Source organism: Pteronotus mesoamericanus, unplaced genomic scaffold (assembly GCF_021234165.1).
Source record: "Pteronotus mesoamericanus isolate MK-2021 breed Mesoamerican mustached bat unplaced genomic scaffold, CSHL_Meso_final contig_221, whole genome shotgun sequence".
NCBI lineage: Eukaryota > Metazoa > Chordata > Mammalia > Chiroptera > Mormoopidae > Pteronotus > Pteronotus mesoamericanus.
Window position 1 is genome coordinate 17,338,145 of NW_026555092.1, and position 13,881 is coordinate 17,352,025.

At 54.4% G+C, this 13,881-nt stretch overlaps 1 protein-coding gene across 2 annotated transcripts in view; it reads right to left on the bottom strand.

Annotated features, from left to right (window-relative positions):
* Nucleotides 1-244: 244 nt before the first annotated feature.
* Nucleotides 245-13,881, bottom strand: part of SLC2A1 (solute carrier family 2 member 1) — a 29,299-nt gene continuing 15,662 nt past the window's right edge. For both annotated transcript variants that reach the window (XM_054572080.1, XM_054572079.1), the window contains exons 3-10: nt 5,139-5,299; nt 4,746-4,986; nt 3,960-4,122; nt 3,682-3,869; nt 3,406-3,510; nt 2,889-2,990; nt 1,682-1,885; nt 245-1,319 (exon numbers count right to left, since the gene is read on the bottom strand). In XM_054572080.1, coding sequence (XP_054428055.1) covers nt 1,119-1,319; nt 1,682-1,885; nt 2,889-2,990; nt 3,406-3,510; nt 3,682-3,869; nt 3,960-4,122; nt 4,746-4,986; nt 5,139-5,299 — 1,365 coding nt within the window. In that variant the 3' untranslated portion in view covers nt 245-1,118. The remainder of the gene's footprint in view (nt 1,320-1,681; nt 1,886-2,888; nt 2,991-3,405; nt 3,511-3,681; nt 3,870-3,959; nt 4,123-4,745; nt 4,987-5,138; nt 5,300-13,881) is intronic.

Consider the following 13,881-nt stretch of genomic DNA (forward strand, 5'->3'; position numbering starts at 1 on the left):
GAATACCAGCCATCATAGGTGAAGGAAAATGGGAATGCCTTGAATGCCAAGATATTTAAATTTTCTCTGGGCAAGAGGGATCATACAGTCTTGAATACAGTGGGTGTTGATCACAGGAGGTACATGGAAGGGACTTGACAGAGTAAAATAATCTAAAGAAACTGTCAGTTGTGACTGCTTCTTTCCCACTACCACCCAAATTTACCGACCATTAATCAATCCACAACTATTCAAAACCATGTTTCTAAAAACCAGCCATTTATATCTGTTTAGGTAAGTACAGAGGGAGTATGGTGGTGTATTTACAAGTTGGTTTGTCCAGATATACTATAACTTAGTGTCTGTATTTAATATTGACAACCAAAAAAATATAAATATCTTCCATCTATACACAGCAGGGCAGGAGCATCCATGTGAGCAGTGAGTCCTCAGCTTCCCAAGGCCCTCCTCATGGTGATCGTCTGGCCTTCAGTGCAAAGAAGACTAGAACCTGGCAGCCCAGTCTGGCCCTTCCCCTCTCCTCCCTCCACTCCAGTGCTCTCAACTGGTCTCAGGCAAGGAAAGATTAATTTGAGTGGTTGGGTAGGAAGAGATGGGAAAGGGCAAACCCTAATGGAGCCTGACCCCTAGGGTGGGGAGATTCAGGACCGCAGAAGTGAGTGGCCACAGCCACCTCTAGGGGTAGAAGCCTCATAGTTCGCAGTTCAGGTAATGTGTCCTTGGTCATAGGTCCAACCCTACAGATAAGCTTGGTGAAGAAGGCAAGTATGTCTAGGCAGCATTTGGTCCCCACCCTCAGGCACTGAGCCATTCAGGGTGAAGCCCAGAGTGTGGGTACAGGAGACTGGCTGATACAAAAATAATAATAAAATCAGTAATAAAAAAAATTATAAAATCTGTTGCTTGTCTGAATAGATCTGAGCAACAGTCTTGCTTCTGTTAAAATCCTGGCGGCGTTAGAGTCCTGAATATTCTTCTGGACATCATTGCTGGCTGAAGAAAGGAGCCCCAGGCCCAGCTCCTCTGAGATCTGTCAGTTTGGAAGTTAGCACCCAGCTGCCTGTGCTGAGAGATCCTTGAGGCTGCTGGGAACAACCGGGCTGGTAGTGTGGGATGCCTCACACTTGGGAATCAGCCCCTAGGGGGTGGAACAGCTCCTCAGGTGTCTTGTCACTTTGGCTGGCTCCTCCCTGCCGGAATCCAGAAGCAATCTCATCGAAGGTCCGGCCTTTCGTCTCAGGAACTTTGAAGTATGTGAAGATGAAGAACAGAATCAGGAGCACGGTGAAGATGATGAAGACGTAGGGACCACACAGTTGCTGAAAGACACACAGACACACTTGTTGGAGTCCTGACCCTGCATTCCGGCTGTGGACCTTGGATGGTACTTTGCTTTTGTGCCTCTGACCTAAGAGAACACCCACCTATATAACATAGTGCAGAGATGATTAAATGAGAGTCTGCCTGCCTGCACCTGTAAGATAATAAGCTCCAGGGAACAGGATCCCATTCATTACAGAGCAGAATGAAGACAATTCAAAACCAAGGAAAGAACCCTGGGGTTGAGGTCAGAGTTCTTAGCTGTGTGACCTGGACTTCTGAGCCTCATTCCAATGCGAACAGCTGGAAGAGCACTTTGCAGGCATGAAATGGTGCATATAGAGACAACAGGGGTTCTCACCTCCACATACTGGAAGCACATGCCCACAATGAAATTTGAGGTCCAGTTGGAGAAGCCAGCAACAGCAATGGCAGCCGGGCGAGGACCCTGGCTGAAGAGTTCAGCCACGATGAACCATGGGATGGGGCCAGGACCAATTTCAAAGAAAGCCACAAAGCCAAAGATGGCCACGATGCTCAGATAGGATAACTTGGGCACCTGGTTCTGTTCAGGACGAGAGAGAGAGAGGGAGTTAGATTGGAGCCTAAGAGAAAACAGAAATTGCAATGGCACCAGGCAGGGCTAAGAGCTCTGGGCTGGACAACAGGAGGCCTGGATTTGCAGTGTGGCCTGGGTATCCTGCCTTAGGTCTTAGTTTTCTCATCTTAACAAAATGATATACACCCTGTATGGTGGTTGTGAGCTCTGGCCTACCGTCTGGGAATGGTCATGTGCGCGTGCAGAAGGTGCTAAGATGAGGTCCCTGTGGTGCGAACCAGTCTGCCTGCAGCAGGAGGATGTGGAAGAATGTTGCCAGAAGCCTTGTAAGGCACCCAGCTCAGAGCCGGCGCAGCACTGGCCTCAGATCCCAGATCTGCCACTCATCACTCACTGTGTGCTGGACCTCTCAGCAATCAGGGGGCGTTTTAAGCCTTGGTTCAGCTGTAAAATTAGTGTACTGATGCTTTCTTCATAATGTTCCCATGTGTGAGGTGCCTGGCACAGGGTTATCAAAGGTTATAGTCACAGGTTTGGGGTCAGGAGACCTGAAGTCAGTGCTGCATTACTAACCTACCTCATGGGACTAGGTGTCCTCACCTGTAAAATGGGACTACTAACTAAACTACACTGAGTTATGAGAACTGAGTAAGAGTAGGCATGTTTCTATACATGTATGGTGAGGAGGGCCATATCTTCTAGTGTGTTCTAAAGATGAATTGAAGCTACAGATGAAGGTTTGAAAGGATTAGTGTTGGGCAAAGCAACTCCTGGGGAGAGGGAATGTGGGGTCTGAGGCGGGAGGTGCTGTGCTGAGGAAGCACCGTGCCGGGAGGAGCCAGGTCAAGGCAGGATATGGTTGGGTACTGTGCAGAGCGAGGGGGAGCAGCAGCCCCGGCCACTGGTGCTGATGGCCAGGCTGGGGCTGAGACAGGCACTTTGGGATCTGCAGCCCATGTGAGCTTTGATACCCACCCCGTCACCTCGACCCCACAGCGTGGCAGCTCACCAGCAAAGCCAGCGCGATGGTCATGAGCACGGCACAGACCGCCATGCCAGCCAGGCCAATGAGGTGCAGCGTCCGCCGGCCGGCTCGTTCCACCACAAACAGCTGTGGGCAGAGAGAATGTCAGTGCCACCCCCACCTGGTGCCCCTGACCCCCCAACCCAGAGGCTCGCCCCCAAGAGTGGGAAAGCCACAGAGCACTGCAGAGACCCGGGGAAGATGGTATCACCTCCTCCCTGAGTCTCGGCTTGGGGGCCACACAGGGAGTGGGGGAAAGGGAGTTGGCCCTAGAGAGCCAGACAGCTGAGCATCCTGACTGTGACCTCGGGCAAACCATCACACTTCTCTGAGCACGAGTGTCATCAGCTGTGTGATAGGAGTAATGAGCCTGGCAAGTTGAGGGGGAGCGCATGACACATGCCTGGCTCACAGCAAATGCCGCCATTCAATCATGAGGCCCTGAAGCCCTAAGCTGGATCCCGACCGCTGACCGGTGGTGGGCAAGGGCGCAGAGACTCACCGACACGACCGTGAAGGCTGTGTTGACAATGCCGGAGCCGATGGTGGCATACACAGGCTGCTGCACCTCCGCCTTCTGGAAGATGCTTGTGGAGTAATAGAACACCTACGGGACACAGGGTGAGTACAGAATGAAGGGGACGCTGCAGCAGTTTGGTTCAGAAGTAAAGCTTCTCCTTTGGTGGGGGCTTGTTTGTTAAGTTTGGGCAATATTCACAGCCCATACTTGACCACAGGTTTGGCTGGGGCCACAGGAAGGGTGGGTGAGGGCACTCACAGCGTTGATGCCCGACAGCTGCTGGGACAGCTGCAGCACCACGGCGATGAGGATGGGCTGGCGGTAGGCGGGCGAGCGGAACAGCTCCAGGATGGTGACCTTCTTCTCCCGCATCATCTGCCGACTCTCCTCCTTCATCTCCTGCAGGTCGCGGGTCACATCCGCCGTCCCTCGAAGCTTCTTCAGCACTGGGGGGACCGGAAGAAAGGTGGGGGTGGCTCAGAGCGGGAAGAAGGCCAGGGCTGGGGGTGGGGAGGCGGGCAGGGCCCTGCCCGTACCGCTCTTGGCCCGGTTCTCCTCGTTGCGGTTGATGAGCAGGAAGCGGGGGCTCTCGGGGCAGAAGGGCAGCAGGGCGCACTGCAGCACGGCGGGGATGAAGATGATGCTCAGCAGCAGGGGCCACAGCTCCTTGTTGCCCATGATGGAGTCCAGGCCAAACACCTGGGGGAAGCAGGGTGGGAGGAAGCAGCTGTGAGCGCCCGGCCTTCACCCCCGGGCGCCCAGTGGCCTTGGCTGGCTTTATGTCCACTGCTGCTTTAGGAAAAGGGCTCCTGTTCTGAGGCTCTGGAACTACTGTGAGGCTGTAACTTCTCTGACCTCAGCTCCCTCACGTGGAAGATGGGGAAAGTAGGGCCCACTTCCTGGCATTGCTGGGTGGACAAACGGCACAGGACACGGGGTCTGCCGCTCTGCCACAGGATGCTTTAAGGATGGGAAAAGGGAAGTCCTCTGGAGAGAGGGTAGTGTATGTGAAGACACGAAGGCCTCGAGGCATCAGAGCGCCCAGCTCGGTGAGGAGCCAGTGGGCATGCCGGTGGCTGCGCCCCAGGTGAGAAGAAAGGCGGCACGGGCTGGGACGGCCTTGCTCTCCTGCCACGGAGTTCACAGGGGAACTGTGAACGGCAGTGTGTTCTCTGGGACATCTGCTAGGCTGTGCCCCATGAGGCAGGGCTGTGGAAGGCTGCGTGAGAGGTCTAGTCAGGCGCCGTCCGGCCACACCCCCAAAAGCCATGGAACCTGTTGGGTGGGGGCTGTACTCGGGGAGCAGAGCCTGCCCCACTCACCTGGGCGATGAGGATGCCAACAACGATGCCCAGCTGGTGCAGGGTGCCCAGAGCCCCTCGCAGGGCCGTCGGGGACACCTCCCCCACGTACATGGGCACGAAGCCTGTGGTCAGGCCGCAGTATACACCGATGATGAAGCGGCCCAGGATCAGCATCTCAAAGGACTTGGCCAGTTTCGAGAAGCCCATGAGCACAGCGGACAGGAAAGCCAGCAGATTTATCATCAGCATTGAGTTGCGCCTGCGGATGGGGTCACAGGTCAGGTGGGTTCTTCGATCCCCCCCAAGGATCCCCAGGGACTGGAGCATAGGGAATACCCTAGAACGGGATGTCTCCCCCAACCCTCATTCCCATCTGGACTCCCTGGGTGGGGCCAGGACCCCTCTACTCACCGGCCAAAGCGGTTTACAAAAAGGCCCACTGAGAAGGAGCCAATCATGCCCCCTACGGAGAAGATGGCCACAGAGAGGGACCAGAGCGTGGTGAGTGTGGTACCCAAGATGTTCTCCCCATAGCGGCGGATCCACGTCTGATTGTAGAACTCCTCAATCACCTGCAGGGGGGGAAGCAGCCTGGTGGACGAGGCCAGGACCCAGGGTTCTTTCCTCCTGGTGCTTGCCCCTCAAGGGGGCCATTTTACCACAGGTGCTGGAGGGGGCCCAGTGCCCAGCCAGGCCCCAAATTCATTGCATGTTCTTGAGTCACCTCCCTCCCCTTTTGTGGGGCTCGGTTGCCCCGGGTGAGAAACAAGGGACTGGGCCTCGCCTCCAGCTCTCAGACTCCCCCCCTCGCATGGTTTCTAGTGCCCTGTGTGGTTTTACATGCTCAACAGGACTTGCCGGGGACGATGGCAAATGACCAGTGGTGGATGCTCTGGCAGAGGGCAGAGAGCCTGAGAGAATCGCTCGTTCCCACTTGCCACTTTCCTCCTCAATGTACCTAAGGCCTCAGGCCTTCTTCCAACCCGTGCTGGGGAGAAAGTACAACTGGGCAGACAGGTTCTGCCATTCAATGCAATTCCTGGGAGAAAGGGAAGAGCAGGCTCACTGACCCTGCACTCAAGGCCTCGTGTGACCGACCAACCTGCACACAAGCCATGCTCATGAGACTTACACTGCCACTCCTGTCTCCCAGGCTCAGCTCCTTGTGGCTGGCCTGGCCACCCCACCTTGAAGGACCTAGGTACAGCCTCCTCCCCTCTCCTGGTGCCCAGCTGGGAATGAGGAAAGTCTAGGACGAGGAAGCAGTTCTAGGAACTGGAGCCATCTGTCCTGGCACGGGCCTGCCTGCCAGCCCTGCCTCTCCCTAGGGGAGGTCCTGGCCGGATCCCAGGAATGTGACAGGCAGGAGGTACCGGTTCTCCTGGCAGACACACACCCAGCACCATGGGACAGGCCAGACCCACCCGCTTCCTGTGCATGCATAACCATCACACACGCACATTCGTGCTCACATCACCTGAACACTCCTGGCTTCAGCCAGTGACAAACCTGCAATGCTCTTCCTCTTCTCACAACCTGCAGCTCAAACGCAGCCCCGCGCCCATCCCAGCATCCCTCCCCACAATCGTGCTGCAAGTTCATGTACACGGAGACGCATGCATCTTTTATACACCCTCCACTGGCCCTGCTCTTGGCCCTCCCTAACCCTCCCAAGCCCCAGGGGTCTAGCAGAAGAAGAAGCTGTGGGTAGGCACAACTGCCAAAAGGGAAACTGAGTCTCAGGAATGCCCACTGAGTATGCTGGGCCTGTTCCAGTGGGTCCTTGACCACTAACCAACGTTTTCCTGCCCTGCTGCCATTATCTGCCCCAGGTCTGGGGACTCTTGACAGAGGCTGGGCTCTAGGAAGTTAGGATAAGGGGGACATGGGGAGGTGCGTAGAGGAGAGGCAGACCTAATGATCTACTTATTTGTCCCAGGGGAGCCAGACACTGCAAGGGTTCTGTCCCTATACACAACCAAGTTCAGATCCCAGCTCTACCACTTATCTCTAGTGTGATCAAGGGCTAATGATCTCATTTCAAAGGACATTAAAAATATCACTTTGTAGTGCTTCAGGGAATTAATGAAACATCCTTATGTTGCTTACATGGTGCCTGGCACCATCGCCGAGTCAAGGGACCCCCACCCACGTCCCAGCACTGACCCGAAGGGAGTTCAGACCACTGAAGAAGTCTAACCAGGCCTGCATTCTGTAGTTCAAAATCAATGTTCCTGCCAGACATCAGTCCAGCCTCCCACCTCCCACTGCCTCCACCTCCGCCTGCACAGCATTGTCCCGCCCTCTGTGCCGGCTCTGCCTGGAGGGCCCAGCCTGCCTTACCACACCAGCCCCTTTTGCGATCCAGTTCAAAGGGACCCTGGAGCCTATCCTCTCACAGGACAGGGCCCTCAGTGGATTCACACCAGGGCCTGTCCCAGAGCTCGTGCCAGGGATGCCTCGTGAGTAAAGGGAGGAGTCAGTAAGAAAGGGCCTTAGGCTCTCCTGGAAGGCGGATTTCAACAAACAAAACAAAACAAAACAAAACAAAACACAAAGTGCTGGTGTTCCTTCTCCAAGGGTCGAATCTGACTCCAGAGGAGGACTGGTTGGGAACAGTAATGCTCCATGTATCAGGCTGAAGAGAACAAGCTGTCCTGGATAAGGGAACTGTCCAGATAAATGGCGCTCACCCCGCTGAGGCCCCCAACTTTCCTGACCTGTCATCTGGGCGGGCATCTTTCTCCCTCCTGTCACTCTCACTTTGCTGCCCTTAGCAATTAGACCCCAAGCAGGGCTCTGCGGTCCTGAGATCCTTGGGGTTCTTTACAGGAGCAAGAAGAGGTGTTTGCCCCAGAGGGCTTTTAATAAGTGTTGCATTCTGCTGTTCTGAGAGTCTTCCTGTGATTCAAATGCTTGTCCACAGAACTCTCTACATTATTGTTTAAAATTTTGCCACGAAGTCAGTCAATGGAACTTGTTTGAATTGTGTGCAAAGAAAGATTCAATAGGTAAGTGCTGAGTAAGAGCTTGCTACCTAACATGAGCCAAAGGGCATAGGCTGAGGTTTCTCTATTGGCAGCTCAGGTCTTTAAACCTCTTCTTGGAGTTGGCTGGAGGTGCTGAGGACCACGTGTGTAAGTGAGGTGTTACTTGAGCCCCCCTAGTTAAAAGTCTCTTCCTGGTGGTGACAAGACAAAGGGACCGAACCCGGTGCAGGGTTGCCTCCTCTATGGCTCATGAGCTCCTCTGCTACTCAGGCCACCTCACGGGGCTGGGAGAGGCGCTGGGAGAGGTGCGCAGCCAGGCCCCTCCGCCTCGGCCCCAGGCTCATCCTCTCTACCCACCCCAGCAGCACTTCCTGGCCAAGCAGAGGCTATGCAGTAGATTCCTGCCTCTTGATCTGACATTTGAGATTTCTGGGAAGAAGCTGTGCCCAGTTTTCCAATCCTGCTGCTGGTGTGGGAGCTCTGTGTTCTCTTGCCCCTGGGGGTCCATGTCCCATGTGGGGCTCAAAGCTGGCCCTGGCCCAGGAAAGGCAGGGGGATCCTTACACGTGGTCACTGCTTCCACCCAGTTACTGCAGTCCATACTAGCAGTGGCTGGGTGCCCCTAAGGGAAGAACCTACTTACTACCCCCCTAAGAGGATCCCACATACCCAATCTCCACAGCAAGGTTACTGGCACCTCCTTGGCCTGGCTGACGTTTGCAGAGAGGCCTGGCACAGCCTTATTCTGAAGCCTCCCAACCTCACATGCTCCCTTCCCACGTGCTCATCACAAGCCTGGCAGATACCCTGGGTCCTGCCATGCCCGCCATTCAGTCAGTCACCAGGTCCTGGCAATTCTGCCTCCTGATTTGTCCTACTCCCTAGTCACACAACACCTGCCCTGGGTCTCTCCTGGATTCTGCTGCTGACTCCTCCCATCCACCGAAAGCCAGATTCCTCTTTTCACAATTATGGACTCCCCAGCATGTCAGTTGGAGCCCTGACCATCAAACGCACAGGCTCACCTGTCCCTCCTTGCTGCCACTCCCTCTACAGGTCATTCCCAACCTCTCCACCCTGCCAAGGGTCTGTGTGTGTATTCTGGGGAGAAAGGGAGGGTCCTGTTGGTTTGAGGGGGGACTGTCAGGAGTTGGGGGCCATTAGCGGTCTCTGTCCAGTTGTTCTCTCATTGAGCTAGAGGGCAGTGGCACTCGGTGACGCCACAGGTGCAAACAGGGAGGAGCAGGTCAGCTCTGGGCAGTTGAGATCCCTTGGTTTCCCAAATGGTTTCCAGTAAAAAGCTATTCCTCACCCCAGCAGTTCTCTTGGCAGTGAATGTGGGGGTTGGGAAGGCTTGACTCCTTGGGAATCACCTCCTCCCGTCCGCTCTGCCGCCCAGGCAACTGTGGGTGAAGGACCGCGTGTCTGCCTGTCTGCAGAGGAAGCCCTCACTTCCTCTGTGTCTAGGCATTATCCGCAGTGAGGCCCTGGCACAAGGCAGAGCACGCTGCCCGGCATACAGAATAAGCTGTTACTCACGTCACCATTGTTCTGAGAACCCGCAACTGTTAGAGGGGCATTAAGGACAGGGTTTTTCCATTTGCAAACTGCAGGAAGCCAAAGCGTTACCCTAAGGAATTTATACTGTAGAAAAGAATCTGGAGGAAAGCTCTATCAGGTTCTACTTGGTGTACAGAGCTCCGGGGCATATACTTCAGCTGGGGGAAAGGACAGCTTTCTTGGGTTCAGAGGACAAGATTACTCACCTTACAGGTAGTGAGTTCCCTAACAGCAGGGAGCATACAAGTCACAGTGTAGAGCAAGGATTGGTAAACATTTTATGTAAAAGGCTAGATAGAAAATACTAGGGTCTGCAGACCACATATAGCCTCTGTTGCTAACTTTTCTCCTTTTTTCCCTCCAACTCTTTAAAAATGTAAACTAAAAACATTCTTAGCTCACAGGCCATACAAAAACAGCCCACTAGCTAGATGTGGCCTGCTTGCCAACCTCTGATCTAAAATTTTAGACTACCACCAATAGGAGAGATACGTGTTTTGGAATATCTGGCTGGTCCCACCATCCATCCTTGTAGACATTCCTCTAGCCCAGGAGACCTGGGTCTTCTAGGTCATCCTGAGACAGAATCAGAGCTCCCTTTGAACCCTCTCTTCTCTATCATAGAGATTACTGTGGGCATGAAGGGGTTAAACAGCCAGTCAAGCTTTGAGCTCCGGTTAGAAGAAGGCAAGGGCCAAGCTTGTCTAGTTTATTCCCTCAGCCTGAACTTGACCCCTATTTCCTGTTCCCTGCCTCCTCCCCCTCACCCCCTGGGAGGGTCTGCCCCCAACTCTCAGCCCAGAGCTTCTGTCTCCATAGCAACTCTTAGCCACACCCCGGGTCAGTTGGTAGTTTAGAGCAAGATACTACAGGTGGGGCCGGACAGAGAACCCTGCCCGCTGGGTCCCCTGGGCCCCGCACCACAGACAGAGCTAAAAGCTGAGCCCCAACCCCACAGCAGAGGACTGGACCACCCAGGCTGCTCCTCAGGAAGAGCCCAGACATGGCTTCTCTCCAAACCCAGGCCAGGCCACAGCTCTGACCTCCTCACTGGTGCCAGGCCTCCAGGGTCTCCCCTGCAGACAGGAGGATCTTTATTTCCTTGCCTTTCTCAGCCCCGCACCACCCTCACGATGAAGGGTCTGCCCCACCCACATGACTCCCCCATACTACTCGGACACCCCACACCTCTGCATTTTTCTTTGTGCGGCTGCTCTGTCTCCTCGCTGGTGAGCTGCCAATCATCTTTCAGAAAATGCACAAACACTGCTCTGGAAAGCCTTCCTGATAACCGCCCCTCCTCCTCCATTGCAGCAGTTCTCAAACAGGGGCACCGTGGCCCCCAGAGGGCACCTGGCAATGTCCGGAGCCATTTCTGGTTGTCACACTGGCAAGGTGTCACTGGCATCTAGTGGGCACAGGCCAGGGATGCTGCCAGACATCCTAGAATGCGTGGGGCAGACCCCACCAACACCGGGGCATTATCTGGCCCCCAACATCTAGCACTGAGAAAACTCTGTTCTATGGGCCAGGCACCTCCTCCCTTCCCCCTTCTCTGCTCCCACTGGCCTGTCCACATTTCCACTACTGCCCTTGGAAAGTCACTACGAGGTACTATGTGCTCTTTCTAGACTACATTTCAACAAAGGGACAGTCTGATTCATCTGTCTCTGGGGCCCAGCAGAGGCTGGCAGTTGAGAGTCGTCACTAATAACCAAGCCATGAATCTGAGGGGATTAAGGGGCGGTGGAACTGTGACAGGGTGCAATGGTGTGAAGAGGTTGTGTAACTGTGTGGCAAACTGTAGAGATGTCTGCACAGGACTGAGCTTGACTCGGCTTGGAAGTCAGAGCAGGAGGGACCCGGCTGGGTAGCAGTTGTAGGTGTGTGAAAGGGTGTTTTGGTGCTCATCCACCTACAGTGTAACTGCCAGTGCTTCTACAGTGGTCAAGGGTGCAGACTGGAGCCAGACTCCCTGGATTCAAATCGTAGATCTGCCACTTACTAGCTGTGTGTCCTTGGTTTAATTGCCTAACATCTCTGTGCCCCAGCTTCTTATAAAACAGGGATTACAGTGCTACCTAATGGATTATAAGGAACAACTGAATTAGGATTTCTAAAGCACTGAGAACAATGCCTGACACGTAGCAAGCTGTAGGGTCTGCATTAAATGGAGATGGGGAGAGGGGACAGGGTGGGGGTGGCAGGGCCCAGAAATCACTGGCTCTAGGCAGAGCTAAAGAGAAGCGGCCCAGAGCACTCTGCGAGAGGAGGCAGAAGGCTTGGGCTGGGAGTCAGTCTCTCCTCCTGTGCTTTCACTAATCAGCTGGTCATCCTGGGCGAGGCAGACCTCGCCGGCTCTCCAGCTCAAGTTCCTCCTTTGTCAAACAAAGAGGGCCAGCCCCAGCTACGTTCTTTCTGAGGATGCCTCATTCTCAGACATGCCTGATGCTGCCCCTTGGCCAGGAACTCGTGATTTCTAAATGGTCTAGTCATTTCTCTTGGCAACTCAGCCACATGCAAAGGGGAGAGGCGGTTTTCTCCACCCAGCATGATGCCCTTGTTCATTTACTCTCTCCCAGTGGCTGGGCTCAGCTCCTCCTCCTCCCGCCTCCTCCAGGGAGACACGAGGCCTGGCTGGAAGAGTCGCACGCCTGTTGCCATCGCCCACACAATGTGGGTTGGCAAGAGGGTGGTCAAGGAGGCGTGCCTCCTGGGCTCAGACTCTCCCCCTGTCCAGGTGACCTCACCTAGCCTCGTTTCCTTTTTTGTAATCAGCCCCACCCACCTTGTGAATCTCCTGTGAGGAGGCAATTTATGGGGAGTTGCTTTGTAAACATTTAAGATGATATTATGATTAATTAACCACTTCCAGGAAGAAACCCTGTGGGGCCTCTTTTATGGAGGAGACCAAGCTGCTGGTAATTAAGACCGGCACTGGTATCCCTATTACTAGTACAGCAAAGTCTTTTCTGGAAAGCAGGCCAACACCGTCAGCCCTGCTCAGTTTCCTAAGAGAAAGTTCGAAACAGACAAGGGCAGTCGGCACGATCGGTGAAGGCGGTTAGCAATTCCGCGTTAGTGGCGCACTTCATGCCACCGCATCTCTGCACAAGCTGTTCCCGTTGCCCGGGACACCTGCTCTCCTTCCTCATGGGGCTGACTCACCCTGTAAGGTCTAGAGCAGCTGCCAAGTCCTTTAGAAATGCTTCCTGTCTCTCCCATCCCCCCACCTCAGCATCGGTCATTCCTTCCTCTTTGCTCCCATAGCACCTTGAAGCCCTCCATTAATTATACTCTGGCTTTTCCCAAGGGGTCTTCCCACCCCTCTGGGTGGTCGAATCTTTGGAAGGCAGTGACAGGGCCCAGGAGAGACCACGTGTTAGGTGGCTGCTCGAGGACCAGGATGTGCCTGTTGTGCTCACAGCTTGGTCCCTTCCAATGTTTAGGACACTACCTGGCACAGATCCTCATCGAATGAACTTGTTGAATAAATTCGTTGAATAAAGTTGGGAGAACTGAATCCCTGTGCCCAGACAGCTCTGGGCTGTTCTTTGATTTCTCAGTCTTCCGCTGTCCTCTCCCCTTCTCACATGTTCATTTATCCCTTCTAATCTGCTCCTGGTGGGAAGGACTATGGCCAGGCTCTGAGAAATGCTTGTGGAGTGCAAAAGTAAACAGATGGAGGGCCTGGGTGCGTGCCCCAGGAAATGCCACTAGGTTTCACTGTGTGTGTTATCGATTCCAGCCACTCGGGTCTCTAACTTTGGTTCTCAGAGACTGGTTTCTAAAGCGACATTTGGACAGATGCCCAGGAATGCACTGTTTACAGGATCAGCTGGGCCCTCGGTGCGGCCCACCTGGCCTTCTCGGCCCACCTGTGCTTCTCGATGCCCTGGCCAGCGGCCCCGCCTGCCTTCCACCGCAGTTATCACCTCCCGCCTATTTCTGATTAGATGGGTGGGCCCAGGAACTGAAGGACGTCATCCTGGGTCTGTCTACATCCGCAGCCGCTGAAGTATTCTAGTCCCTCCAGCCAGATGCTGTCCCTTTGCCCTGCTCCACCGTCTTCCTCCTGGAGGAGCCCCTCCCCACCACTCCTTACCCTTTCCTCCTCTGCTGACTCCTTATCTGTTTAAAAATGAAGACTTTATATTTAAACAACAACAACAACAACAACAACAAAATCTTAGCCAGGCAGCCCCTCTAACAACCACCCCTCTTTTCTCCCTTCTCCACCAACTCTCCTGGAAGGGCCATCTGGACTCCTTCCTAGTTCCCTCTCTCTTCAAACCCCTGCAGGGTGGTTTCTACTCACATGGCTCCCCCCGGCCAGCCTTTGCCAACGGCAGGATCTCCACCGGGTCTTCCACATTCGGAAATATGGAGCTAATTCGTCCAGGTCACCCTCTGCCCCACCCCCGACAGCGTACTGTCACTCCGTTCCTCCACCCACCATTTCTCAAGTGCCTCTAATGAGGACAGGCACCGCTCTAGGTCAGGCATGAACAAACCCAACACCTTTGCCCTCAGGTGCTTCTATTCTTCCTCTGTCCTGTGAGGTTCTTATCTCCTGGCTTGGAGGGGCCAGCTCTCTTCCTGCC